General features: G+C 54.6%; 1 protein-coding gene and 1 long non-coding RNA gene across 7 annotated transcripts; one reads left to right on the forward strand and one right to left on the reverse strand.

The window, feature by feature from the left end:
- Positions 1 to 991: 991 nt before the first annotated feature.
- On the reverse strand, positions 992 to 8945 carry LOC117096476. The gene is made up of 3 exons (XR_004442496.1): positions 5603 to 8945; positions 4807 to 4990; positions 992 to 2647 (listed from the first exon to the last, which is right to left on the reverse strand). It is a non-coding gene; the product is annotated as an uncharacterized LOC117096476 (long non-coding RNA).
- CBX7 (chromobox 7) lies at positions 3518 to 25387 on the forward strand. Of its 6 annotated transcripts, none has more exons than XM_033233916.1 (6): positions 3518 to 3838; positions 6348 to 6391; positions 15084 to 15173; positions 17490 to 17556; positions 21422 to 21773; positions 22133 to 25387. In XM_033233916.1, the coding sequence occupies exons 1-6, from the start codon at positions 3770 to 3772 to the stop codon at positions 22285 to 22287; spliced, it is 777 nt and encodes a 258-aa protein (XP_033089807.1). In that variant the 5' UTR covers positions 3518 to 3769; the 3' UTR covers positions 22288 to 25387. The 6 variants fall into 6 exon arrangements, with proteins under 6 accessions (XP_033089807.1, XP_033089806.1, XP_033089811.1 ...); XM_033233915.1 differs by having other exon boundaries at positions 3520 to 3838; positions 22130 to 25387; XM_033233920.1 differs by having other exon boundaries at positions 3520 to 3838; positions 15084 to 15149; positions 21701 to 21773; positions 22130 to 25387.
- Positions 25388 to 25813: the final 426 nt, after the last annotated feature.

Consider the following 25813-nt stretch of genomic DNA (forward strand, 5'->3'; position numbering starts at 1 on the left):
CATGATGTAGTATCATTTTTACATACTGCCCCATTTGATTTGCTGATGTTGTATTTAGGATGTTGTTATCTATATTCATAAGCGAAATTGTCCTGTGATTTTTTCTTGTGCTGTACTTGTCATATGAAGAATTGGGAAGTAGTCTCTCTTTTTCTATTATGTGGAAAAGTTGGGGGGGTAACACTGGAATGAGTTTATTTCAATAGCTTATAGGTGACGTCTTCTGAGTCTGAGCTTTCTTTGCGGAAGCATTACCGATTCAGTTCCTTTAATCATTATGGGGAGGTCTGATGTCCAGCTCGTGCCCTAGGACTTGTGATTGCTCAAGTTCCAAAATAATTTCATACCTATTGGTATGTAGCCGCTATGATCAACCTCCTAAGTACAATGACTCTTCCAGGGATGCCCCAGATCTCCCAGACCTTCTGATGACACATAAATCATGGAATTAGTGCCTGGATAGCCTTCTGGACCCTGCTCCGTGTGCAGGCTGGAAAGTGTTTTAAAGGGTCAGTAACTGGCTACGAAAGTATTTCATAATTGGTACTATGACTAGGATGCTACTCATTCGGGTTTTCTCTTTATCTTGCATCCATTTTGGTAAGGTATATTTTCCTAGGAACTTGCCCCTTTCATTTAAATTTTCAAGCGATTGTAATGAGATTATTCATAATATCCTCTTTTACTTTCCTTTTTAAAATGTCTACAGGTTCTTTAACTTTTAATTACTGATATTAGTTAATTGTGTCTGCTCTCTTCTTGATCAATTTCAACAGGGGTTGTCCATACCATTAGTCTTTTCACAGAAATAATGTTTGGCTTTGCTGATCCCATTTCATTATTTTCCCCCTTCCCCTTCCCCTTCCCTATCTCTACTAAAAAGACAAAAATTAGCTGGGGGTGGTGGCGGGTACCTATAATCCCAGCTACTTCGGAGGCTGAGGCAGGAGAATCGCTTTGAACCCCAGAGGCAGAGGTTGTAGTGAGCTGAGATCGCGCCACTTCACTCCAGCCTGGGTGAAAGAGCAAAACTCCGTCTCAAAATAAATAAATGAATATAACGAAAACAACAACAACAACAAACCCATACTTCTTACTTTCCAAACATGGGGCTTTTGAAGTGAACTTTTTGTTATTCATCTCTAGCTTATATGTGCTGTGGTCAGAGAATGTATTCTGTTATTTCTGACTTTTGAAATTTATTGCAATTAACTGTTTTTGTAAGTATTCCGTATGTCTTGAAAAGGGGAGTATTTCACCATTGTAGATAACAGTGTGCTATAAGTCTATTAGTTAAGTTTATTAATCATGTTCGAGTCGCCTATCTCCTATATACTATTGAATATTTTTCTTCTACCAATCATGGAGGGATGAGTGTTAAAATCTCCCACTATAATTGTGGATTTGTCTGTCTCTCCATCTAGTTTTCTTCTTCATGTTTCTTATATTTTAAGACTGGTATTTGCATACAAATGCGAAATTGTTCTATTTTTCTGGTGAATTGGACACTTTTCATTATGAAATGAACTTATTTATCTCTAGTGATGTTTTTCCGTAGATATTAAAATAACTGCACCAGCCTTCTTTTTGTTGGCATTTGCATGGTATTTTTACCCCATGTGTTCACTTTTGACCTTCACTAGCCTTATGTTTTGGAAGTGCCTCTTGTGGGTTTCTCTTGTAAACTGCATCTAGCAATTTATGCATTCTGATAATCTTTGTATCTTAACTGCAATATTTAGTTTACATTTATTGAATCACAGAATATTAGAATTTATAGCTATCGTCTATTTGTCCCCTCCCTGCCCCGTCTTGTATTTATTTTTCTCTCCATTCTTGCCTGCTTTACGGTTGTTCGGGTTGATTTGATCATTCTTTTTCCTCCTCCAATAATTTGGATAACTATACACTGCATTTCCAGTCCTACAGTGTTTATCCCAGAAATGACAACCTGGATTCTTAAATTCGTCAAAGTGTATTTGGTATCTATCTTCACCTTCCTCCTGAGGAATACAAGGATCTTAGAACACTTTAACTCCACTCACCCAAGTATATGCCATCACTGTTACGTATTTTAAATCTGTTTTTATCCAGAAGACATTGTTATTGTTTCACAGTATCAATGTTCTTCATTTTTCTTTATTCCCTGTTGCATCAGACCTCCGTCTGGGATCATCGTTCTCCTGCCTGAAGTTCCCGCTTTGGAATCTCCCTCCGGAGGGTGTGCCAGTGGCAAACTCTTAAGTTTTTGTATTTGTAAGTGTTATGATTTCACCTACGTTCTGGATACATGTACCTCATACTGGCTACATAATTCTTGAAAGATAATTTCACTGAAAATGTAATTCTAAGATGATGGCATCTCTCCGGCTTCCGTTGCTCTTGATGAAAAGTCAGGTGTGAATCTATTATTCTCTTTTTCTGTGTGCCAGAAAGAGGTGTTGGATTTTATTCTGAGGGGAATAGGGAGGAAAATGCTTAAGCACAGGGTGACCCCGTCAGATTTGCATTTTAGAAGCACACTCTGGCACTAAGATCGGAGAGACGGCAACTCCGCGAGGTCTCTGCTGTGGTCCAGAGAAAAGACGGGGCGAACTCGGGCGGTGGGTGCGGTGAGGGCAGGCAGACCCGAGTCCCCGAGGGGAGGCTGGAGCGACAGGAGGTGGGGTCAGTGCAGGAAGGAGCAGGGACGACTCCGGGCTCCCAGCGAGGAATGGAGACGCGTTAGCGAAAAAGGAAAAGGGATGAAGAATCAAGAGTTCGTCTCGGACTTCATGCCACAAATGGCTGAGCCCCCACTACGCACCGAGCGCCCAGTGCACGCGTGGTTGGGGAAGGCTGGGGCAGCGCGGCCGCAAAATCCGTCCCCGGGGTACCTCAGCCCCACGGCGGCCGCTCCTGCTGCGAACGAAGGCCCGGCCCGGGAGCCCACGAGGCAGCGCCCGCGTCTGACCCGCGCGTCTCGGTACCGACCATCGAGGGTTGGGGGGATGGACAAATGGAAGGCGGCTGGAGGGGTAGGGGGACGGACGTGGAGACACCGGCCAAACTGCGCCGCAGCCAAGGCCGGATTAGGAGACTTCGGCCCTGCGACGTTCGGACACTGTGGGAAGCCTTTTGGATCCCGCCTCTCCTGCAACTCGAGGGGCTGCGTCTCGGCCCGGTCTCCTCCGCTGCGGGAGGTGGGTAAATGGACTCCCCGCTCTGAGCCTCGACTTTGTCGTCGGCTCCACTGGGCCCTGCTACTTTGGCCCCTAGCAGTCGCCGGGAGGCTGTGAGGCGCCCGCCTGGGTATTAAGGATCACGTCCCGCCGCGGCGCCACAGCAAGAGGGTGCTCGCGAGCCTCCGCCCCGCCCCAGCCGGGACCCGAGCCAAATAAGTCCCGCGGCCGCGCTCGCGGCTCGCGGCCCAATCGCAACCCGAAGGGGGCGGATCTAGGGGCGGGGCTCGGGCGGGGGCGGGGTTTGGGGGCGGGGCTGACCCGCAGGGCGCGAGCTGAGCCCCGCGACCGGCCCGCGCGCTCCCGCCCCGCCCCCTCCTTGCGCGCGCTCGCTCGCTGGCGCCGAGGAAAACGTTGCGCAGGTTCAAAAATGGAACGTCGGCGGCGTGAGGGAGCGCGAGGGGGTGTGCGCGCGTGCGCGTGCGCGTGCGCGCCCGGACGAGGGTGACGGGGACCCCGCCAGCCCTAGCATCGCGCGCCGCAGCCGCGGCCCCGCAGCTCCGCCCCCGGCCCGGCCCGGCCCCGGGCCCGCTCGCCCGCCGCCCCGCATGGAGCTGTCAGCCATCGGCGAGCAGGTGTTCGCCGTGGAGAGCATCCGGAAGAAGCGCGTGCGGAAGGTGAGGCTGCCCGGGGGCGGCTCCTAGGACCCCGGTGGGGTCCCTCCCGTTCCCAGCACCGCTCCCTCCACGCTGGGGCTGAAGGGGAAAGCGGGGCGCGGGGGCCCCGGCAGCCCTGCGCTGCTGGGCCCGTCTCCCCAGCCCGTGCCTCAGTTTCCCTGCCATCGTGTAGGGCGAGTAGAATAAAAGTTGTCGCTCCGGGATGCTAGTGGCGACCAAGCCTGCCTGAGCTGGAGATTAGGATCGGACGTAGGGATCCTGAGCTCCATCCCGCCTCGCTCCCCCTTTTTTAAAAATAAATACGGGGAGACTGAGGTCCAAGTTGAAAGGACTTGCCTAGCGCGTTAGCGGCAGAGCTGGGTCTTGAACTCGGGACTCTGGACGCTTGGCACCAAGTCCTTTCAAGTTGTAAGTGGAGCTTTGGAAAAGTCTCCAGCCTGTGAAGTTTTCCTGCTGGACTTTGGCCTTTTCCCATCCCGCCCCCTCTACCCCTACCCGAGCACATCCCTCTTTCCCGCCTCCACCCCCACCTCAACTCCTAGCCTAGTCCAGGGCTCTGAAGCCCGCCCCCTGCGCTAGGGCATCCCCTAGTCTCCTACCCCATCTGCCTTCTCCTTCAAAACATACACCCTGCAATTTAAGGAGGTGTCTGTTCTGCTGGTTTCAGAACCCCACACTTTGGGGCTGGACTTTGTCCCGGCCTGGTGTCTACACCTCCCGTGCACTTGTTTCCCCGCCTGAGGCTGGGGAAATCCTTGGGGAGAAGTTCCTCTCCTGGTATTCACTACTGTCCTTCCTTTGTCTCCTCCTCCCTGCAGCCCTTTGGGAGGCTCCAGGCCGACTGGGAGGGGCCTTAGGGGGGTCACCTCCTCCCATTTAACAGAGACAAAAACTGAGGCCCAGGCAGAGGAAGTGACCTGCTCAAGGTCACCCAGTGAGTTAGAGAGAGAGGTAGAGCAGGAGCTCACCTGGGCTGATTGCCAGCCCATCTTCTTTCTCCACAGAGAAAACTCAGTCCTGTCGTCTTGGGCCAAGGGTGAAGGTCAAGGTGGTCAGGAGCATCTTTTCTTCCTCCAGCTCTGCTTGGGGTTTTACTCTTCTGATTGAGGCAGCTGTTCCTCCTCCTTCTCCTTTTTCCTAGGGTTTCCTCCACTTAAAAGATAATTAATTTATTCCACAAAGCTCAGTGCTTTTCGTGCTGTGTAGCCTGAAGCAGGTATAGCACTAACCCCCTCTACAATGGAGCTCACAGAGTAGCGCAAGAGCGCGAGACCATCATTCCTTCAGCCAGTCACTCAAAATATTTATTGATGATCAGGTACCAGGCACCAGTATCCATCCCTTCCCTCAGGGAGCTGGCATTCTGCAGAGGTGGCACACAGTGAGTGAGGAGATACAGACAGATGCCCTCAGATGGAGCTGTTTGCTCTCCAGAAATAGAACTGCAAGGTGCCAGTGGAGACAGCATGGGAGAGGGTCATCAGGGAAAGCCTCTATGAGGAGGTATCATATTTTGGTTGTAAAGTTCTGGAGTGGAGGGGCTTCACTCACTGAATGGGGTTGGACTGTAAACTTTTTTGTTTTTGGCACCAAGACCTCACTCTGTCACCCAGGCTGCAGTGCAGTGGCATGAACATGGCTCACTGCAGCCTCAACCTCCCCGGCTCAAACTATCCTCCTGCCTCAGCCTCCTGTGTAGCTGGGACCACAGACAACTGCCACCATGCCCGACTAATTTCCTTTCTTCCGAGACGGGGGTCTCACCGTGTTGCCCAGGCTGGTCTCAAACTCCTTCTGGGCTCAAGCGATCTTCCAGCCTCAGCCTTCCAAAGTGTTGGGATGACAGGCATGAGCCACCGTAACTGTAAACTTTTAAAGCCTGTGAGGAAGGGAGGGGCCTAGCTCTAACAACCACAGGGCTGACTACCCCTTCTGAAGGTGGAGACTTTGCCAGTCTTCCATGGGGTCCTGCCAGAGTCTTTTGAGTTGAGAGTCCTCAAGTCACTGGCCCATTACCTCTGAGCCAGCGGCAGCCTCTCAGAGACTGAGAGGAGACTCGGCAGATGGGGGAGGAGTATGAGGACTACCCCAGAGAGGAATGTTCTTGAATTTAGAGACTTCCAATCTAAAAAAGAAAGCATTCCGACCTGTGCACTGGGGCTCTAGACACTGTGGGTCTTTGGCCACGCATGCACACCTCCATGCAGTCTCAGCTCCCCATGTGTGACATGAAACCTGGGCTTGGGCCTCAGGAGCCTCAGAGGTGTTTGGAGCCAGAGGCACTCCTGTGCTGTCCTAGGGAGGGCAGTATGGGGTGATCATGTAGCAGCCGCGGTTATATGGGTTGGCGAGGATCTGGTGGACAGTCCCTGGATTGTGTTTGTGTGTTGGGGAGACACGTGTCTGCAGAGGGGATTTGGAGCTGGGATCCTTTGGGCCTTAACTGTCCTTCCAAGTGACTGTAGGGGCAACCATGAGACTCACTGTGTCTGCTTCTCTCTCTTCTCAGGGTAAAGTCGAGTATCTGGTGAAGTGGAAAGGATGGCCCCCAAAGTAAGCTCCTTCGTGTGTGTGTGTCTGTCTGTCTGTCTGCCTACCGACCGGTGCATTCCTCCACCTGCCTTTTGCCCCCTCCCCTGCCTAGCTTTTAGCTCCAGCTACTCTTGTAACTGGACAGCTGACCTTGATTTAATCATCATCTTCTCTGGGCCTCAGTTTCCCCTTGGACCACAGGAGGGTCAAGGTGTGTCTCCAGCTTCTCTTCTCACCCTACCCTCCTAAGTGTTGAGCTCCTCTGCTGGTTGGAGCTTCTCCTCTCCCTCCTCCTCTCCCTCTGGCTTTTCTTGGCAACTGGGAGGTGAAGGCCCAGTGTCTGAGCTACTGGAGATGGCTGCTGGACAGGAGGAGGGGCCCCCAGCCACTTGAAGCACAGTGCTGCATGAGTCCTCAGTGTTGTGTGGCCAGAGGCAGAGCCTGAATCCCCTTCGCCTCTGGACAGCACTTTCCAGTCTACAGAGCAGGTTCCCATACAGATTTGGAAGGTAGGTGTGATCAGGCTCTCTCAAGGTGATGAAACAGGTTCAGAGAGGGTAAGCAGCTTGCCTTAGGTCACACAGCAAATGGAGACAGAGTTGGGACTTGAACTAGACCTTCTCCTTTTCAGGAGCCTCCTCTGTGCCTTCCCAGCCTCTCATCTCAGAGTTGGGAGGCAGGGAGCTGCATCTAAGACCTCCCAGCTGCTCCACCTCTCCTGCTGAGGCCCAGTCAGGAACCCACCAATGCCCTCCAGCAGGGAGTTGTTGGGAGGGGGAGGGAATGAGCTAGTCGTGGAGCCTCCCCATTGGTCTATGGGTGCCCCACCCCCTGCTCCGCCTGGCAGAGACTGACTCCTGGAAACCCCCTCTGCCCAGAGCTGCTGCTGTCGGGCAGGGACTTTCTGCTGTACTGGTGGGAGCTGACCTGGTATTGGGTCCTGTGGGCATTCTGGGGTGATGGTGGGGAGAGACAGCAGAGAGGAAGACAGCCCACAGCCCACAGTGCCTCAGCTTCCCTCTCTGCAAAATGGGTTCAGAAACCTAGGCCATGCACTCGTCTCACAGGCTTGGTGGCCCTGTGGGATGAAAGGCCTGGGCGCATGTTCTGGGTGACCTGCGGCTATCCTGATGCAGGTGGTTGGGAACTGGCAGGCAGAGAATACACTCCACCCCTCGCTCCAACCCCACTCCTGTTCTCCCTTCCCAGATATTCTGAGGGCTGAAAGAGAATCCCTACCCCCCCACCCCACACCAGGCTGCTAGAAGGTGGGCTTCCGGCCTGAGTGAAGGGGGCAGTAAAGGGAGTGACAATGCCCAGAGTGGGCAGCAGGAGCACCGCCTCCCTGGGCGCGCACACCCCTGCCTCTCTCGCTTGGCACTGGGAAGCTGTGGCCACCAGCTGTTAGCCTTCAGGACACTATTGGCTATTTTTCCTCCTCTGGAGACTCCACTCTTTGGAAGATTCTCTTCTGTAAACAGAGGCCCTTATGAATGAAAAGTTCCTTCCCCCACTTTGATCCTGGATGTGAATCCATCTGCCCACTGCAGCTCATCAGGAGGGAAGGAACGAGGCTCCCAGAGCAGAGGCCCTCGAGGCTTCTGTTGTGCTGTGCCCCTGGCCCGGGCACCCATTTGTTTCTTAACATGCTGAGGCCACCACATGGGCCCTCATGGCTGCCTCTTCTCACCCCCCTCCACTTTGGTCCTGGGTTCTAGGCCTGGCTGCCCACCTGACAGCCATGAGCCCTGGGGCAGGGGCCCACTATGACTGGGTCTCTGCTTCCTTATCTTTGAGTTGAGATAGTGAAGCCTCCTTTGCAGGCTGCTGTGAGGGTGAGAGGGTGGATGTAAGTTAGCGAATGTGTGTTCAGCCCAGTCCAAGTGCTCTAGTAAACATTTGGTTTTAAGACTAAATTAGATAGCCTAGCTGTTCTTTTTGTTTTCCCCAGTCAGGAAGGGGACCTAGGGGATTCCATTCTTCTCAGGAGCTCAAAGTATCCTTAGAAATCTTTTAGGCCAGTCCCGGCATTTTTCAGATGGGGAAACTGAGGCCCAGAGAGGGTTGGTCCTTACAAAAATATAACTGCCAACCCCATGCACTGTGGCGCCCACTTCATGCCATCCACAGTGCCACCACGGTCTGGGTGTGAGGCAGGTATGGCTGTTAACCATCCCCACCTCACTTGGGGGAAACAGGTTCACTCTGGGGAGAAGCAGGGGAACCAGCTCTGTCTTCCCCTCTTCAGGGGGCCTTGCTTGGAGAAAAAGCTGAGAAAGAGGGTGGGGGGTGGGGAGTTAGGCAGGCTGTGTCCCCCAGGCCTGGGAGCCTTGGCAGGGCAGTGCCAGCCTGGGTGGGGGTAGTCATTCTCCTGCTCAGCTTCTGCCCTCTAGGTGGGGAGACTTACATTCTCAGTAACAGTAACAGGAACCATGATTTAAGTGGACACTCTGGGACGGGCATGGTGGCTCATGCCTATAATCCCAGCACTTTGGGAGATTGAGGTGGGCAGACCACTTGAGGTCAGGAGTTTGAGACCAGCCTGGCCAACATGGCAAAAACCCCGTCTCTACCAAAGCATAATAAATTAGCCAGGCATGGTGGTTTGCGCCTGTAATCCCAACTACTTGGGAGGCTCAGACAGGAGAATCACTTGAACCTGGGAGGTGGAGTTTGCAGTGGGCCGAGATCGTGCCACTGCACTCCAGCCTGGGCAACACAGTGAGACTCCGTCCCTCCACCCCCCCACCAAAAAAAGTGGATGCTCTGTGCCAGGCCCATGCTAAGCCACTACATGCCTTGCCTGATTTATCTCCCCAGCAAACAAGTGTGGTAGAGGGGCTCTCTTGCTTCTGGAAAGCACAGCAAATGGCACAGGGAGGGGCTTGGGGCCCAGGGCAGGGAATGTGACATTGTTAGGTACAGATACCAGCTGTGCCTGAGGCCTCCAGATAACATTTCAGCCTGTCCGGGGCCCTGCTGTTCCCCCTTCCAGAATGCCTTCCTTTCTTCCCCACTTGTGAATGGTTCCGCATCGTTTTGGAAGGAGTGGCTCTATGGAGTTTTAGGAATGGTATCAGTGGTCACAGCCATGGCCAGGCTGTCAATTAATCAGCCCCTATTATGGATCAGGCATTGACTCGTTGAACTACTCATAGCAACCCATTTTACAGATGGAGAGACAGAAGCCTACAGCAAAGAGGCCTTGCCGAGGGTCATAGAGCTGGGAAGATGTGAACTACAGGCTGCCTGATAACACAGGCAGCTTCACTAGAGGTGACTAGGACTCTTGCCTGCTGGCCTTTTGGCCAGTTCAGTGGGAAGTGCTGAGGCTTTGCACCTCTGAACTCTAGTTGTGGAGATTTACAGCTGCGTGACCCAGGGCAAAGCCCTCAACCTCTCTGTGCCTAACCTCACAGGGCCCTGCTGAAGATTGCCTGAGACAAGATAAGGTTCATTAACACCCTGCCAGGGGCAGAGTGGGAGCTAATGTCTCCATCCAGGCTGGGGAGACTGGAGTTAGGAGCCGAAGACTTTTACGCTCCCTGGGCTTTTCATTGATTTAACCAGGCTTATTTGCCTTCACTGTGTACCACACTGATCGAAATGCTTTCCGTGGCTTAACACATCTAATCTTCACAACAGCCCTATACGACTGGGGTTACTGGTGGGCCCACTTTAAGGTGAGGCCCCAGAGCGGTGGCGTCTCCTGAACGAGGCCGCACCCCGCAGTCTGGACCAGAGCCCATGCTATTTCTCCTGTGGAGCAGCTTTAAATCGGAGTGGGGACTGGGACTTGGGGGTTGGCCTGGCTCTGCGGGGTTCCGGGTGGTTCCACCTGCCCCAAGGCTGCCTGCGTCACAGCTCAGCAGCGCCCCCAAACCCCGCTTCCCCCTGCCCCCCGGGAAAGGTCGGCGGAGGGCGGGGGTCCTGCATCCGCTGCGCCCCTTCCCACTCGGTGCCCTCACCGCAGCAGGGAGAGCCCTGCGCGGCGGGGCTCAGGCTGGGCCGCCCGGGCTTGTTTACCGGGCCGGGGCGGGGCGGGGCGGTCACGTGGCCGTGTTTATCTCGGAGCCGGCGCGCGCCGTCCCTGTCCCCGCCCCCGCCCTCTCGGTTTGCCGGTAATCCCGGCGCGCGCCCCTCCCCGTGCGTGCGCGTGACCGCCGGCTGCGGGGGCGGGGCCTAAGCGCTCCGTCCCCTCCCACGGGGTGATGGGTTCCCGCCCAGCCGGCGCCGCGAGCCTAATGCAGACCCCCGCAGTCCCCCAGTGTACACGCCGCGGTCCGCGCAGCGCAGTCAACGAGCGTGTCCCCAGAGCCCTGGCTCCTTTCCACCGTTCCTCCCTTGGTGTGGGAAGGGTGTCCTGGGGCTTACGGGAGCCCGCTTTCCTCCAGGCACCCGAAGGTCTCCGGTGATCATGGGGTCTAAGCCCTTCGATCCGCGGCGCCCACGCTGGTGGCGCGCTCCTGGGTTGCCAGCGCCCAGCTCTTCGGAAGCGCGTTCCCCTCGGCGCTTCTGGGCTCCTGCACTGCAGAGGGCGCGGTGCGGCGCGGCGCTGCGTCCCCCTTAACGGCTGGGTCCAAGCGGTTAAGATGCTGGTGCCGTCCCGTCCCCAGCTTGGGGCTGCTTTTGGCCGCCAAGTGTGACCTTGTTATCTCAGACCCAGCTGCCTGGGCCAGCAACCACCCCTTCTTCATCCAACGGAGCGTTTCGGGGCGCCCGCTGTGCGCCGCGCCCTGCGGTCCGACACTGAGGACCGGGGGCGGACGACGCCCCCTCCCGCGGGCAGCACAGTCGGGGGTCCCAGACGCGGTGGCCTGTGAGGAGCCTGAAGGCGGAGTGTGGCTGAGAGCCAACACGGGCCGGCCACTGACTGGCTCAGTGACGCTGGGCTGGCTGCCCAATCTCCGTGTCTCAGTTTCTCCATCTGTAAAATGGGGGTAAGAACTAAGCACCTACCTCACCAGCTTCTTTTGAGGATGGATGCGGTCCTGGTGGTCCTGGCGGCACACCTGCTGTTACCGTAGTGGTCATTATTCTTGAGATGAGGAAACTGAAGTTTAGAGAAGGGTAGGGACTTGCCAGGATCCACACAGCAGGGACACCAGCAAGCAATGGGCAGGGCGGTGCGGAGGAGCACGCTGTAGAGAGAGGAGCACAAAATTCCCCTTCCTACCAGTTAGAGCTGAGGAGATTCAGCCTTTTCCGGGGGGAGGAAGGGTTAGCGTGTCTGCCAGCCTGTGGTGGCTTCTGCTGTAGTTTCGCTTTCGGCGTTCTGCAGGGGCTCCCCAGCCCTTCCCAGAGCCCTGAGGCGGGCCACTCTGCGCGGCTCTGCCGGCCAGGGTGTTTCCTGGTCCATTAGTGATTATGGCCAGGGCCAGGTATAGCTGTAAGGAGGGTGGAGGAGGGGCAGGCTCTTCCTGCTGGCAGTGGGGCAGCCTGGGAGGGATGTCAGGGAAGGCTACAAATACCTGACTCTTAAGGGTCAGCTAGGAGTTGACTGTAGGGATGGGGCACCCAAAGGGGAGGGAGGGCCGGCTGGCAGGGGGCACATGGGAAGGGGCAGCCCAGGCTCAGGGCTTCACTGCGAGCCCACAGAGGCCTGACACTAAGTGGGTGTGGCAGAGTGTTAGAGGAAGCAAGGAGGCAAGCATTCTGTCCTTGGGCAGCATTTTGGGACTGTGAACTAGCGTTAGGTAGTTCCCAGGATAGCGTAAGGTGGAGGCGGCAGGGCAGGGGCTCTCCCAGGCACTTTCTGCCTTTTAGCCCCTGGCTAACGCCCATTGCTTTCCGTCTTACCTAGCAGAGCCTCTGGCCAGGACCATAGGGCATTGCTTTGCTTTTGTCTGTATATATTTTATACACAGTCACACATCGGTTAATGACAGGGATACGTTTTGAGAAATGCATTGTTAGGTGATTTCATTGTACGAACATCAGAGTGAGCTTAGGCACGCCTAGATGGTACAACCTACTGCACACTTGGACTGTGCTCCTAGGCTTCAAGCATGCACAGCATGTGACTGTACTGAATACATCCAAACGCAGAAAAGGCACAGTAAGAATACAGTGTAAAAGATAAAACTTGGGACACCTTCTAGAGCACTTCCCAGGCACAGAGCTTGCGGGGCTGGAAGTTGCTCTGCCACCCAGACACGTGTCACTCAGTGTCAGCTAGTGGAATGTGAAGACCTGGTCTATTGTAAATATTGGACACTTACGCTACACTAACTTATGCAGAAATATTTTCACGTTGTACACTTATGCCATACTAACTTATGAGGAAATATTTTTCACATTGTATACTTATGCTACACTAATTTATACAGAAATGTTTTTTTCAGTAAGTTAACTTGAGCTTATAGTAACTTTCTTTATAAACTTAATTTTTAAAAACTTTTTGTCTTGTTTCGTAGTAACACTTAGCTTAAAACATAAACATGTATGGCTGTACAAAATACTTGCTTTATATTCTCTCTCTTTTTTTTTTTTTTTGAGACAGAGTCTCGCTCAGTTGCCCAGGCTGGAGTGCAGTGGTGCAGTCTCGGCTCACTACAAGCTCCACCTCCCAGGTTCACGCCATTCTCCTGCCTCAGCCTCCCTAGTAGCTGGGACTACAGGCACCCGCCACCACGCCCAGCTAATTTTTTGTATTTTTAGTAGAGAGGGGTTTCACCGTGTTAGCCAGGATGGTCTCGATCTCCTGACCTCATGATCCGCCCGCCTCGGCCTCCCAAAGTGCTGGGATTACAGGCGTGAGCCTCTGCGCCCGGCCTTGCTTTATATTTTGTAAGCTTTCTTCTATTTAAACAAAAGTTCGATTTCTTTTACTTTTAAAGTTTTTTAAAAATTAAAAAAAAACATTTTTATTTTTATTTTCATTGTTTTTGAGATGGAGTCTTGCTCTGCCACCCAGGCTGGAGTGCAATGGCACAATCTCAGCTCACTGCAACCTCTGCCTCCTGGGTTCAAGCGATTCTCCTGCCTCAGCCTCCAGAGTAGCTGGGATTACAGGTGCCCCCATGTCTGGCTAATTTTTGTATTTTTAGTAGAGATGGGGTTTCTGCGTGTTGGCCAGGCTGTTCTTAAACTCCTGACCTCAAGTGATCTGGCCACCCAAAGTGCTGGAATTATAGGCGTGAACCACTGTGCCCAGCCTTAAAACTTTATTTTTAAAACCTAAGACACTGGCCTTAAAGCTCTGTTTTTAAAACCTAAGACATAAACACACACGTTGGCCTAGGCCTGCCCAGGGTCAGGATCATCAAGACATCACTAGATGATAGGAATTTTTCAACTCCTTTGTAATTTTACGGGTCCACCATCACGTGTGCAGGCCGTCATGGACAGAAACATTGTTATTTGGCACATGACTGTATGTATATTGTTTTTAATGGAAAAGTTTTTATGTTTGCATCGATGGTGAGTGATACTGGTTTTTCCATTTGTGAAAGGCGTAGTTTGCTTTTAAAATAATTTAAACCAAAAAAGCTGCTCTAAAGGCAGATACGAAGTAAACAGGAGTGCTAGTGGAACAAGGGCGTGACGGGTGTCACCACGTTGGTTCCACAGATAGGTGAGCTCTGGAGCCGCTGTGCTGACATCACAGGGTCTGCCCCAGCAGGAGGGTGCTCCCTGGCTGGGTGGCGAGGGTAGAAGATCCCCTGTAGCATTACCAAGGGGGCCTGTGCTAGGCCTGCTGAACCATTCAGCCCCTAGACGTTTACCAAACACCTGCTGTGTGCCAGGCCCAGAAACAAGGGAACTTCAGACCTGGCTGTGTTCTGGGTGGGGTGCACTGAGGAGGGAGACCATTCTGGGGCTTGGAGGGCGGGGAGAAACAGCAACAGCCGCAAACACAGTGCACGGACAACTCATCAGGTACGCTGTTAGTCTTGTAACACCCTCTAAACACTTGGATGACACAGCTCATCAGCACAAGAGTCCTTTACAGGTGGGGACATTGAGGCACAGAGCTGTTCAGGAAGTTGCTCAAGGTCACACAGCTAGCTAGGGGCAGAGCTGGACTTGAACCCAGGCTGCGAGCATGTCCCCGGAGCTCTGGCTCCTTTTCACCCTCTCTTGCCTTGTGTGGGAAGGGTGTCCTGGGGCTTACAGAGGCCGTCTCTCCTCCTGGCACCCGAGGGTCTCGGGTGATTGTGGAGTCTAACAAGGAGTTGGACCCAGTCACATTGTAGTGTGATATGAACGAGGGCAGCTCTGGTGTCGCTGGAACCCTCAGGAGGCCCAGACTGGGTCTGTCTTTGAAGTAGGTGACAGTGACACCAGGACAGGGTGAAGGCACACTTGCAGTGGGCCCTGGGTCAGCAGTGGTGGCCTCTGCTGGTGTACCTGCCCAGTAGAAGCGATGGCTCTGACCTTTCTTTTTTTTTTTTTTTTTGAGACAGAGTCTCACTCTGTCACCCAGGCTGGAGTGCAGTGGCACCATCTTGGCTCACTGCAACCTCCGCCTCTTGGGTTCAAGCAACTCTCCTGTCTCAGCCTCCTGAGTAGCTGGGACTACAGGTATGCACCATCATGTATGGCTAATTTTTGTATTTTTAGTGGAGACGGGGTTTCACCATGTTGGCCAGCCTGGTCTTGAACTCCTGACCTCAGGTGATCCGCCCACCTCGGCCTCCCAGAGTGCTGAGATTACAGGCATAAGCCACTGCACCCAGCGCTGACTCTGACCTTTTGTTCCTCTCCCCAGGTACAGCACGTGGGAGCCAGAAGAGCACATTTTGGACCCCCGCCTCGTCATGGCCTACGAGGAAAAGTACGGTGTCCTTGGCGCCGCCGGGTGGGGCTTAGGGCCAGCTCAGAGGCTTCTCAGAAGCCTGCTGCGGGCTTGGCAGGGGGTTTGGGGGCAGGGTGCGAGTGTCTGATGGAGCAGGGCAGCCCAGCCTGCAGCTGGGTGAAAGTGGTGGGCACTGAGTCCCAGGGCAGCTGAGGACCCTGGGTCCCTTTCCTGTTGTTGGGTGATTTTAGTCACTTCCCTGACCCACCCGGGCCTCAGTCTCTCTGCTGTAAAATGGGCCACCCTGAAGAACACCCCGATTTCCCAGGGTGAAACCTCAGAGCGGCCGTAAGAGGTTTCTGTTCCAGTGAAGAATGTTAAAATGCTTCACAAAGATGCCCTGTGTGCAAGGGGGCGGCACTGCCACTTGTGTGGGGGTGACAGATCAGGGACAGTGTCTCTAGAGGACCTCTTAGGGCTACAAGGAGCATCTGATGAAGCTCATGGAAGTCAGGGCAGGAGCATGGGCTTTGAGACTGGGATTTCTGAGTTCTGGCCTGTCCCCACTGCCACCTCCTGTCCAAGTGGCCCAGGCAAAGTCAGTGTCCCACCTCTGCCAGTGCCTCTCAGGGATTCTGAGCACGCCCCGACTGTTCTGTGTGCCCTCTCTGGCCACCCTCCCCACCAGCAGGCAGCCCAGGTCCCCTGCCACTCCCAGCCCGCCTGCCTTGTGCGATGTGGGACCATTTCACAAAATTATTTGTATTTGGTCCCTATGGCAACCTGCTAAGGCAGGAATGAGGGTTTTGTTTGACAGAGAAGGAAACCAAGGCTCCTACCGAGAGCCTCAGAGCAAGGACCTGGCCAGGGCTGCCGCCTCCAGGTGGGGGCTGTTCCATTGCCCCCCGTTGCTGGATTCTTGTGGTTCCTCCTCCAGGAGGTTTCCTGCCAGGGATTCAAAGGACACATTTGATTGTTCTTTCCTTTTAAAATCAGGGTGTCCCTGTTGCAGGGTTTCTTTCTGTCTCCCAGGTGTGTGGTGGGGCCTTGGTCCAACAGGGTGCAACACTTGGGAATCCTGTGGAGTGTGGTAAGGAGAGCAGTGGGCAGGTATCAAAGGCCTGGATTCCAGTCGTCCGCCAAGGGCCCTTTCCCTTTGGCCCATGGGTGTCCTGCTGGGGATGGATGCTCAGTGGATGGTCAGACATTTGCAATAGATGCCGTGGGGTTCCTGGTGTGTGCTGAGCTCAGAGTAAGAGCCTGGCCCAAGGTCACACAACCAGGAAGGGGAGAAGGGATGAGCTCCTGGCCTCCACATTCTTTCTGCTGTCCACGTGGCCTCTGTACTGGGGGCTTCAGAGACTGTGGATGGGGAGAACTGAAGTGGGAGGCAGGATGAAGTGACTTTGAATCTCCCCACTACTTTCGGCAGTTGTTTGGAGTCTCTGATTGTGTTGTCTTGTGTGTCATGTGTAGCTTCGTGGCATTGTGAAGTCGTGCTTTTTTTTTCGAGACGGGGTCTCCCTCTGTCTCCCAGGCCGCGGTGCGATCTTGGCTCACTGCAACCTCTGCCTCCCAGGTCAAGCAATTCTCCTCAGCCTCCTGAAGAGTTGGGGCCACAGGTGTGTGCCACTGCGCCCGGCTAATTTTTGTATTTTTGGTAGATGGGGTTTTGCCATGTTGCCCAGGCTGGTCTCAAACTCTTGAGCTCAAGTGATCCGCCCACCTCAGCCTCCCAAAGCGCTGGGATTACAGGCGTGAGCCACCGCACCCGGCCTCAGTTGTGCTTTGCGTGTGTGTTTGATACATGGGAAGGCATCTGCTGGGCACTCAGAACAGACTGGTTTTCATCCTGTCCCCCGACAAGGTGGGACAGACAGGGTAGGAGCTGGTCCGCTCTCCCGGGTTCACAGAGATCCCAAATGCGGGGCAGTCTGTGCAGAGCTTTACTTACAGAGGGACTCGACATTCTCTTCAGCTCTCCTGGGACATTCAAGGCAGATTGGATTGACAGGCTTCTGTATCATTCCCCTAGCAGGAAAAACTGAGCCACGTGTTTAAGGGGTTCTTAGGAGCATGTAGAGCAGAGCCCTCACATGGCCCTGGAGCCCCATAAGGACCCACTGTTTCTGGAGATGCTGCGAGTCCTCCCTCAGCAGCTGCCCTCCCCATTTGTCAGATGGGAAGACCTTGGCCCGAGGAGTTGAACATCTGACCCCATTGTTACGGCCCCAGCCAGGCAATGGGGAGGATGGGTGGGCAGGCCTGTGGGGAGTGTCCCCTCCCTGACAGGCAGCAGAGGGTGGGCGAAGCGACGCCTTCCCTTCCCTTAGATGTCACCAGTATTTCCTTTTCTTTTGCCCGTGCTTCACACCCCAGGGAGGAGAGAGACCGAGCCTCGGGGTATAGGAAGAGAGGTCCGAAACCCAAGCGGCTTCTGCTGCAGGTAACCAGCCTGCCTTTGTGCCTCCTTTCTCCCCCTGCCCAACTGCAAGTCCCCCTCTGCCCCTTGGTGCATTTGCACTGGCTAGTTGAACTGATCTGCGTCCCCTCCCCTGTACCACCCAGGGCACTGTGGGGTGGGGCACTTGGGTAAGTTTTGATGGGAGGAGTTGGGAAAAGCCTGCCTGTGGGGCTGGTGCCCAGGGAAGACAGCCTGGGTGAGAGGTGCCACCTGGGAGGGAGGGTAAGCACATGGCCAGTGGAATCCTAGAATTCTCAAAGCTTAGAATCTTGCTGTAAGGAAGGCTTGAAAGCTTTGAGCCTTTCGATGCTTAGAATCCCTAAACAAAATTATCATTGAGAACCTCAGAAACATAAACGTTAGAATTGAGGAAACGTGAGAGGCTGGAATTTCAGAATCCAAGAAACAGAATTTTTTTTTTTTTTTTTGTGAGACAGAATCTCGCTGTGTCGCCTAGGCTGGAGTGCAGTGGTGCAGTCTTGGCTCACTGCAAACTCCACCTCCCAGGTTCACGCCATTCTCCTGCCTCAGCCTCCTGAGTAGCTGGGACTACAGGTGCCCGCCACCACGCTTGGCTAATTTTTTGTTTTTTTAGTAGAGACAGGGTTTCACCATGTTAGCCAGGATGGTCTTGATCTCCTGACCTCATGATCCACCCACCTCGGCCTCCCAAAGTACTGGGATTACTGGCGGGAGCCACCGTGCCCGCCCAGAAACAGAATCTTAGAATTGTAGAACTACAGCCTTGGAATGTCAGACTCTTAAAAGTGTGTCATTTTTGAGTGGGGAGAAACTTACAGGGTCTCCTCTTCCAGCCTTCAGTCAGGTGGGGACCCAAGTGTCTGCAGCATGCCAGAGTACCTGCTTCGTAGGTCTTGGGGCCCTTTGCTGACCTCAGTGCTTTGCAGTGATAGGCAAGCGGATCTTGGAGCAGTGCAGTCACAGGTTGAGTCTCCCTGATCCAAAATCCAAAATGCGGCCACGTGCGGTGTCTCATGCCTGTTATCCCAGCACTTTGGGAGGCCGAGGCAGGTAGATCATCTGAGGTCAGGAGTTCAAAACCAGCCTGGCCAACATGGTGAAACTCCGTCTCTACTAAAAATACAAAAATTAGCTGGGGATGGTGGCGGGTGCCTGTAATCCCAGCTACTCAGGGGGCTGAGACAGGAAAGTCACTTGAACCCAGGAGGTAGAGGTTGCAGGGAGCCAAGATCATGCCGTTGCACTCCAGCCTGGGTAACAAGAGTGAAACTCCGTCCCTCCCCACCAAAAAAAACCCACGAAATCTGAAATCTTCCAGAATCCAAAACGTTTTGAGCACCAACATGATGTTCAAAGGAAGTGCTCATTGGAGCGTTCTAAATTTCAGATTTTTGGATTAGGGATGCCCAGCCAGTAAATGTAATGCAAATATTCCAAAATCCTAAAAAAATTCGAAGTCTGAAACACTTCTGGTTCCAAGCATTCTGGATAAGGAGTACTCTGCCTGTGTGTGGTTGTAGGCAAGCCTTTTCACCTGTAAAAATGGGGATGAAGAGAATACCCACCCTCCTTAATGTAATAAGACCCACCAGGCAGGATATTGGAAGCCAGAAAGTCAGGATTCTTGGTTCATTTGCATGTGGTCTACATCAAGCGTCCTGGCCACTCCTGATTATAGCCCACGGAGGCTTTCACCAGAGGGGATGGGCCTCCCTTCATGCAGTGGGCATGTTCCATTGGGTGTGGCATGAATTGAGCCTAGGAAGGAAAGTAACATCTCCTGGATGTCCGTGTGCCAGGCTCTGTGCCTGGTGTGCCTCACAGATGAACACACTCCATCCACGTACTAAGCCTACAGGGCAGGTGTGTTCGTTATCTCTTCCCCTCTAACGTGGCAACTCAAAGCAATGAACATTGATGATTTCCCATGGCTTCTGGGGGTCAGGAATTTGGGAATGTGCTAGCTGGTTCTTCAGTGGTTCTAGTCTGGGCTGCAGTCAAGGTGTTAGCTGGGCCGCAGTCATCTGCAGGCTTGACCAGGGCTGCGGGATCTGCCTCCGAGGGGGCAGCTCACATGTCGGTGAGTCAGGACTGGACATTGACAGGGACTGTTTCTCACCGTGTGGACATCTCCAGAGGGCTGCTTGAGTGTCCTTACAGTGCAGCCACCAGCTTCCCAGAGTGGGTGACCCGAGAGAGAGAGCAGGGAAGAAGCCCCAATGTCTTTTATGTTCTAGCCTGAGAAGTCACACACCACAGCACTGGGTGTGGGAATGGACTGCGCGTAGGTGTGAATTCCAGGAGGCGGGCGTGGTTGGGGCCTTCCTCGGAGGTTGGCTCCTACAGTCTCTTCACTGTTTCGCTGAGAAAGAAACTGAGGCCCAGGGAGGCTGGTAGCTTACCCAGGACCTGACTGTTGGGACCCTAGAAGCTGCAGTTCTTTCGTGATGAGGTTGCCAAGGACGAAGAAAAACCTGCCTTGCAGAATGGTGGAATGTACTGGGATTCTTTTTTCTTTTTTTTTTTTTTTCAGAGTCTCGCTCTGTCTCCCAGGCTGGAGTGCAGTGATGCGATCTCGGCTCACTGCAACCTCCGCCTCCTGGGTTCAAATGATTCTCCTGCCTTAGCCTCCCAAGTAGCTGCAATTACAGGTGCCCACCACCACGCCCCGCTAATTTTTATATTTTTAGTAGAGATGGAGTTTCACCATGTTGCTGGTCTTGAATTTCCGATCTCAGGTGATCCAGCCGCCTCGGCCTCCCAAAGTGTTGGGATTACAGGTGTGAGCCACGCGCCCGGCCCGTACTGGGCTTCTGATGGCCTGTGAGCCTACTGGGAGGAGGGGGTTTTGAGTCAGCTGCCTATAGGACGTGCCTCCCAGCCACGGCAGTATTTTCCCAGTCCCCTCCCAGTTCAGCCCTCCTCCCATCACTGCAGCAGCCCGCACCTCAGGACAGGTGATGCCATTGGCAGGCATGACTGTGAGCAGGGCCTGCATGTGTCATCTCTTCCCTCAGCTTGGAGGTGTTTGACCTCACAGGTCCCATCCGATGGCTGCATTCTCTTCCTGGGAGCTCTTGGCCTCTGGTGACAGGTGGCAGGAGAAGGTACTGTCCCAGTGATCCCGAGTCTCCCAACATCTTGGCACCATGGATCTTTTGTAGATTCATGTAAATTCTCCCCAAATAAATAAGAAAATCCTGAAATTACAAACTCCAGGGGTGGACGGACTTGCCCTCCAGCTCCAGAGATGTCGCAGGCAGTCAGCAGGGGGAGCTGCAGGAGGCAGCTCGCAGAGCCCAGGAGCTCCCTGGAGGGGTCGGGTGCATCTGCAGGCCAGGTGGAGCCCTGTCCCTTCGGCTAGGTGGCATGGGCATCCGGTGCTGGGTGTGCTGCTTGCCTGGCTTTGCCCCAAGCAACTCCAAGAGCACACCTTTGCCCTCTGCCTCCACCGTCTCCTGGGTGAGCTGGCAGTGTCAGTTTTGGTGGTGCTCTGGCACGCAAAGATGCCTTTCCTAAAACGAAGGCTAACTCTTTAATGCATCCAGATTTGTTTCTCTTGGTCAGTTTTCAATTTGTCCTTCTTGTATACTTCTCTGCTGGGTATCAAAGAAGTAAACCCTGGGGAGGTGAGAGTGCTCTGTAGGGCCCAGAGGCGGGGCCGAGCTGGCAGAGCCTGAGGCTGCTCGGGGCCCACTCTCTGGGCTGGGGTGGGGTGCGGTGGGGTGATGGCCGGCCATGGCATGGGGAGGAGTTGGGTGGGCACATGTGGGAAGGGCACTCCGGGTGGGAGGAACAGCATGAGCAAAGGTGTGGCGGGCGGGAGGGTGGGGCTGACCCGCGCTGCCCTGGCTTGCCCCCGCAGCGGCTGTACAGCATGGACCTGCGGAGCTCCCACAAGGCCAAGGGCAAGGAGAAGCTCTGCTTCTCCCTGACGTGCCCACTCGGCAGCGGGAGCCCCGAGGGGGTGGTCAAGGCGGGGGCACCTGAGCTGGTGGACAAGGGCCCCTTGGTGCCCACCCTGCCCTTCCCGCTCCGCAAGCCCCGAAAGGCCCACAAGTACCTGCGGCTCTCACGCAAGAAGTTCCCGCCCCGCGGGCCCAACCTGGAGAGCCACAGCCATCGACGGGAGCTCTTCCTGCAGGAGCCACCGGCCCCAGACGTCCTGCAGGCGGCCAGCGAGTGGGAGCCTGCTGCGCAGCCCCCTGAAGAGGAGGGTAAGGCAGCCCCGGCCCAGAGGCCCTCAGAGCTGGAAAGGGCCCTGTGGGTCATCAGGTCCGACTGATTCAATGTCAAAAGAGGGCCCGTAGTGCTTTGTGGGGATAGTCGGGTCTGGGCTCAGGGTCCAGCACTAGCCTAGGGCTCCTCCTGTCGTCCCGCTCTGGCTGAGCTCTTGTCCAGGTGGGGAAGATGCACCCCATTGCCTCCTCCCAAGTGTCCAGCCCTGTGTGAGGCCCTGAGCTGACTGAAGACGCAGAAAGGAAGAGCTGCAGTTGGGATGGAGTTGGGTGGTCTGCGTGGCTTCCAACCTTGTCAACGCTGCCCCCGTCTGTCTGTGTGTCTCACGCTGCAGCAGATGCTGACCTGGCTGAGGGGCCCCCTCCCTGGACACCTGCGCTCCCCTCAAGTGAGGTGACCGTGACCGACATCACCGCCAACTCCATCACCGTCACCTTCCGTGAGGCCCAGGCGGCTGAGGGCTTCTTCCGAGACCGCAGTGGGAAGTTCTGAGTCACCGTTTTTACTCTTCTTAAACTGTTTTTTTTTGGGCTTGGGGTGGGACTTCCAGAGATAGGGATGGGTTGGGGGCGGGGTAATTATTTTATTTAAAAAAATACCGAGCAGCAAAAGGGGAGAAGATCCCACTACTCTCCCACCACCTGCCCTTTCTCTGAGGGACGTTTACCACGAGGCCTCAGGCTGGGGATGGAGAGAATTGCTCTGGGAGTTGGGGCACCACCCCCAGGGCAGGAGGGGGACAGGGTCGCCTGCCCAGGACACCACCATTATCATTCTCCTCTAGTGACACAGCAGCTGGTTCTGGGGGTTAAAGGAGCATTGGAAAGCCCAAACCCTCTCCCTTGAGTGGCCCACCCCAGCCTGGTTGGCTGGTTTTCCTCTTTTCTTTTTGTTTCGATTGGGTCTTTACCTTGAACTTTCCTCTCTGGCTTTGCAGTGGGCTGTGGAGGCTGGTTTTGACCAAAAGTGAGTGGGGTGGGAGCAAGGGGCAGGAGGAAGGGTTGAGGTTGCTGGGGCGAGTCCCTTCCCCTTCAGAGAGGCTTCTACCCTTGCCAGGGAGGAGGCGCTGCTGAGACCCTTCTGCTGAGAACTCTGCCCTCCCCCCGTCACCTGGCCTGTGCAGAAACCCTCACGTACGCCCGGCTGCACAGGTGTGCACGCATTACCCTTCGCGTGTACGTTCCCATGTGCCCCGTGAACGCATGTGTGTCTACAGACGGGTCCACGTGGGCCTTGAAACCTGGTTTAGAAACCCTGGCCAGGTGAACAGGGGGTGGTTCACAGCACAAAATAACTCACCGCCACGCCTGCACTCACCCCACCTGGCAAGCACCTTGCTACGTGCTTGCAGCTTTCAGCGGAGGGCAGGGGTCTGGCACAGGTGCGATGGCACCCCATGCTCCAGGCATGCAGATGTGGTTTCTCAGGCTGCGGGTGTGCAGGCGTCTGCTGAGTTGTGTGATGTGTCAGCGCAGGCTTTGAGACATCTGGACCCTGTCCTTTCTCCCCCGAAGGGTTCTTGTTCTTTCTGACTCAGGTGACTTTTCAGCCCTTCCAATTCCCCTCTTTCTCTGCCCTCCCCTCCAACTCAGCCAGTCCAGCTGTGGGCAGTCAGGGAGGGAGGGAGTGTCCCACCACGTTCTCAGGGCAGCCCTTGACTCCTAAGCCCCTTCCTCCTTCCATTCTGCATCCCCCTCCCCATCCAACCTAAATACCACAGCTGGGGCTGAGCTGTGTTTCTGTGGAGGGACCTCTGCCACGCCTCTCTGAGGTCAGGCTGCGCTGTGTGATGGGCAGGCTTTGCCCCAGCCCGCCCCCTGGCGAGGTGCCCTTGTTTTCTGGCTTGTACAAAGTGTCCTGGGGGCCAGTGGCTTCCCTGCCAGTGACGAGTGACTTCTCCCTCTCTTCCAGTTCTGTAGGGGAGAAAAAGCCAGACTGCGGGGCCCGAGGGGAGCATGGAAAAGGCCGGCTTCCCTGGCTTTCCTTGGCTGTCAAAGTCAGGGTGACACACACCAAGAGCGGAGTGTGGTCCGCGAGTTGGAAACCCGCCCGCCCTCCCCGCAGCTCTGCTCTGTGTCCTCAGGAAGCCACAGAGTCTACAGAGGCAAGAGGGCGATTCTTTCCCCAGACCCCTTCTTCCCTAGTTCCCAAACCAAAGACAGCCTGCAGCCCTTTCTGCATGGGGTGCTCTGTTGACAGGCTTCCCAGATCCCTGAGTCTCTCTCTCCTTCCTTCTCGATCTTTAGTTGTCCACGGTCAATTCAGTGCTTCCACGGGGGGACCGTCCCCTCTGGGGTGACCTGATTCACCTCCAGCCCAGGGAATGGAATCTAGAGGAATACGTGGGGTGGGTCTGGACAAGGGGTGGCAGGAATCACCACCCGTCTCCAGCTGTGGACCCTGTGGAGGGGAAGGGGAAGCTTGGGGTTCAGAGGGAACTCTTCCAGGAGAGGGGTGCCCAGCGGAGGTGAAGGTGATGGGGGGTGTGGGGGGTCTCTGGTTGAATGTTTTGGCCCATGGGTTTGGAACATGGCTGGCAGCTTCCAGCAGAAGTCACGCTCCCCATCCCCCAGGGGACATGGGACCTTTTTCCTGCTTCCTGGTCACTTTCAAAGAACTATTTGCGCAATCTTTGGGTCTGTGGATTCACGGGGCTTTCTGTGTGGGCGCTGCAGTTGCTTTTGTCTGCAGCAGCAGGACACGTCTTTCCTCTTACTCAGCCCTTTATGGCCCATGAGGAACTCTGTGGCTCAGGGAGAGCTGAACTCCAGGAGCGTGACCTGGGACAGGTGGTGCCTGAGGTGCCCAGCTCAGGGCAGCCACGTGGCTCATGGGCTGCAGTGAGCCAGCTTCCTGGGGAAAAGGCTGTGGACCATTAGGACCATCCTCCAGGACAGGTGACCTCTATGAGGTCACCTATGGCTGTGGCCGTGCAGGCCTCCTTCCAGCCCAGAGTGGCCCAGTAGAGTAAGGCAGACTGTGACCTCCACCCCCGCAGCTCCCTTAAAAGGCCAGTACTCTTGGAGGTGGGGGGAGGGTTTAGAAAGCATTTACCCACCTGCCTTTCTTTCCCCCAGCCCGCACCCACTTTGAATGTAGAGACCTGCGGGCACTTTTCCTTTTGTGGTGGGGGGTGTGGAGGATGTACCCCTACCCCTGGCACGGCCGCCTGGAATGCAGGACTATCACTGCTGTTAGGGTGATGACCTCGTTGCCAAGCTCCTCCTCTCCCCTTGTTCTGGGGGCAGGCGCTGTGCTTCTGTGAGGTGGTTTAGCTTTTGCTTCATAAGTGGCCAGCCGCGGCCACCAGGTCTCAGCACAAGAGCGCTTCCTTTGCACAGAATGAGCTTTGAGCTTTGTTCAGACTAAATGAATGTATCTGGGAGGGGTCGGGGGCACGAGCTGGCTCCAAACACATGCCTTTGCTGAGTGTGTGTGTGCGGGGAGATCAGAGTGGATGTAGAGCGCGGTTTTATTTTTGTACTGACATTGGTAAGAGACTGTATAGCATCTATTTATTTAGATGATTTATCTGGTAAATGAGGCAAAAAAAATTATTAAAAATACATTAAAGATGATTAAAAAAAAGAAAGTTCCTGGGTATTTGGTCATTCCTTCTGGTGGTTGTCAAGCGCATCCGTCCACCAACAGGCTTTGTATGAGCAACAAGGCTGTTTATTTCACTTGGGTGCAAGCGGGTTGAGTCCGAAAAGAGAGTCAGCCAAGGGAGATGGGGTGGGCAGTTTTGTAGGACTAGAGTAAGCAGTGGAAAGTTACAGTGAAAGGTGGTTATCTATTGTCAGCAGAGGAGGGGTCACAAGGTGCCTGGTGGGGAGATCATAATACTCATTGTCCAGAAGAAGAATGTCACCAGGTCAGTCGATCGATCCATCAGTTGGGGCAGGGCAGGAGCAAGTAATAATGGAATGTCGCAAGGTTGGTCAATCAGTTAAGACAGGAGCTGGCTGTTTCACTTCTTTTTGTGCTTTTGGGTTGCCCCAGACTTCTTGGCTCCTGC

Source organism: Trachypithecus francoisi, unplaced genomic scaffold (genome assembly GCF_009764315.1).
Source record: "Trachypithecus francoisi isolate TF-2019V2 unplaced genomic scaffold, Tfra_2.0 Lachesis_group14, whole genome shotgun sequence".
In the NCBI taxonomy this organism is placed as follows: domain Eukaryota; kingdom Metazoa; phylum Chordata; class Mammalia; order Primates; family Cercopithecidae; genus Trachypithecus; species Trachypithecus francoisi.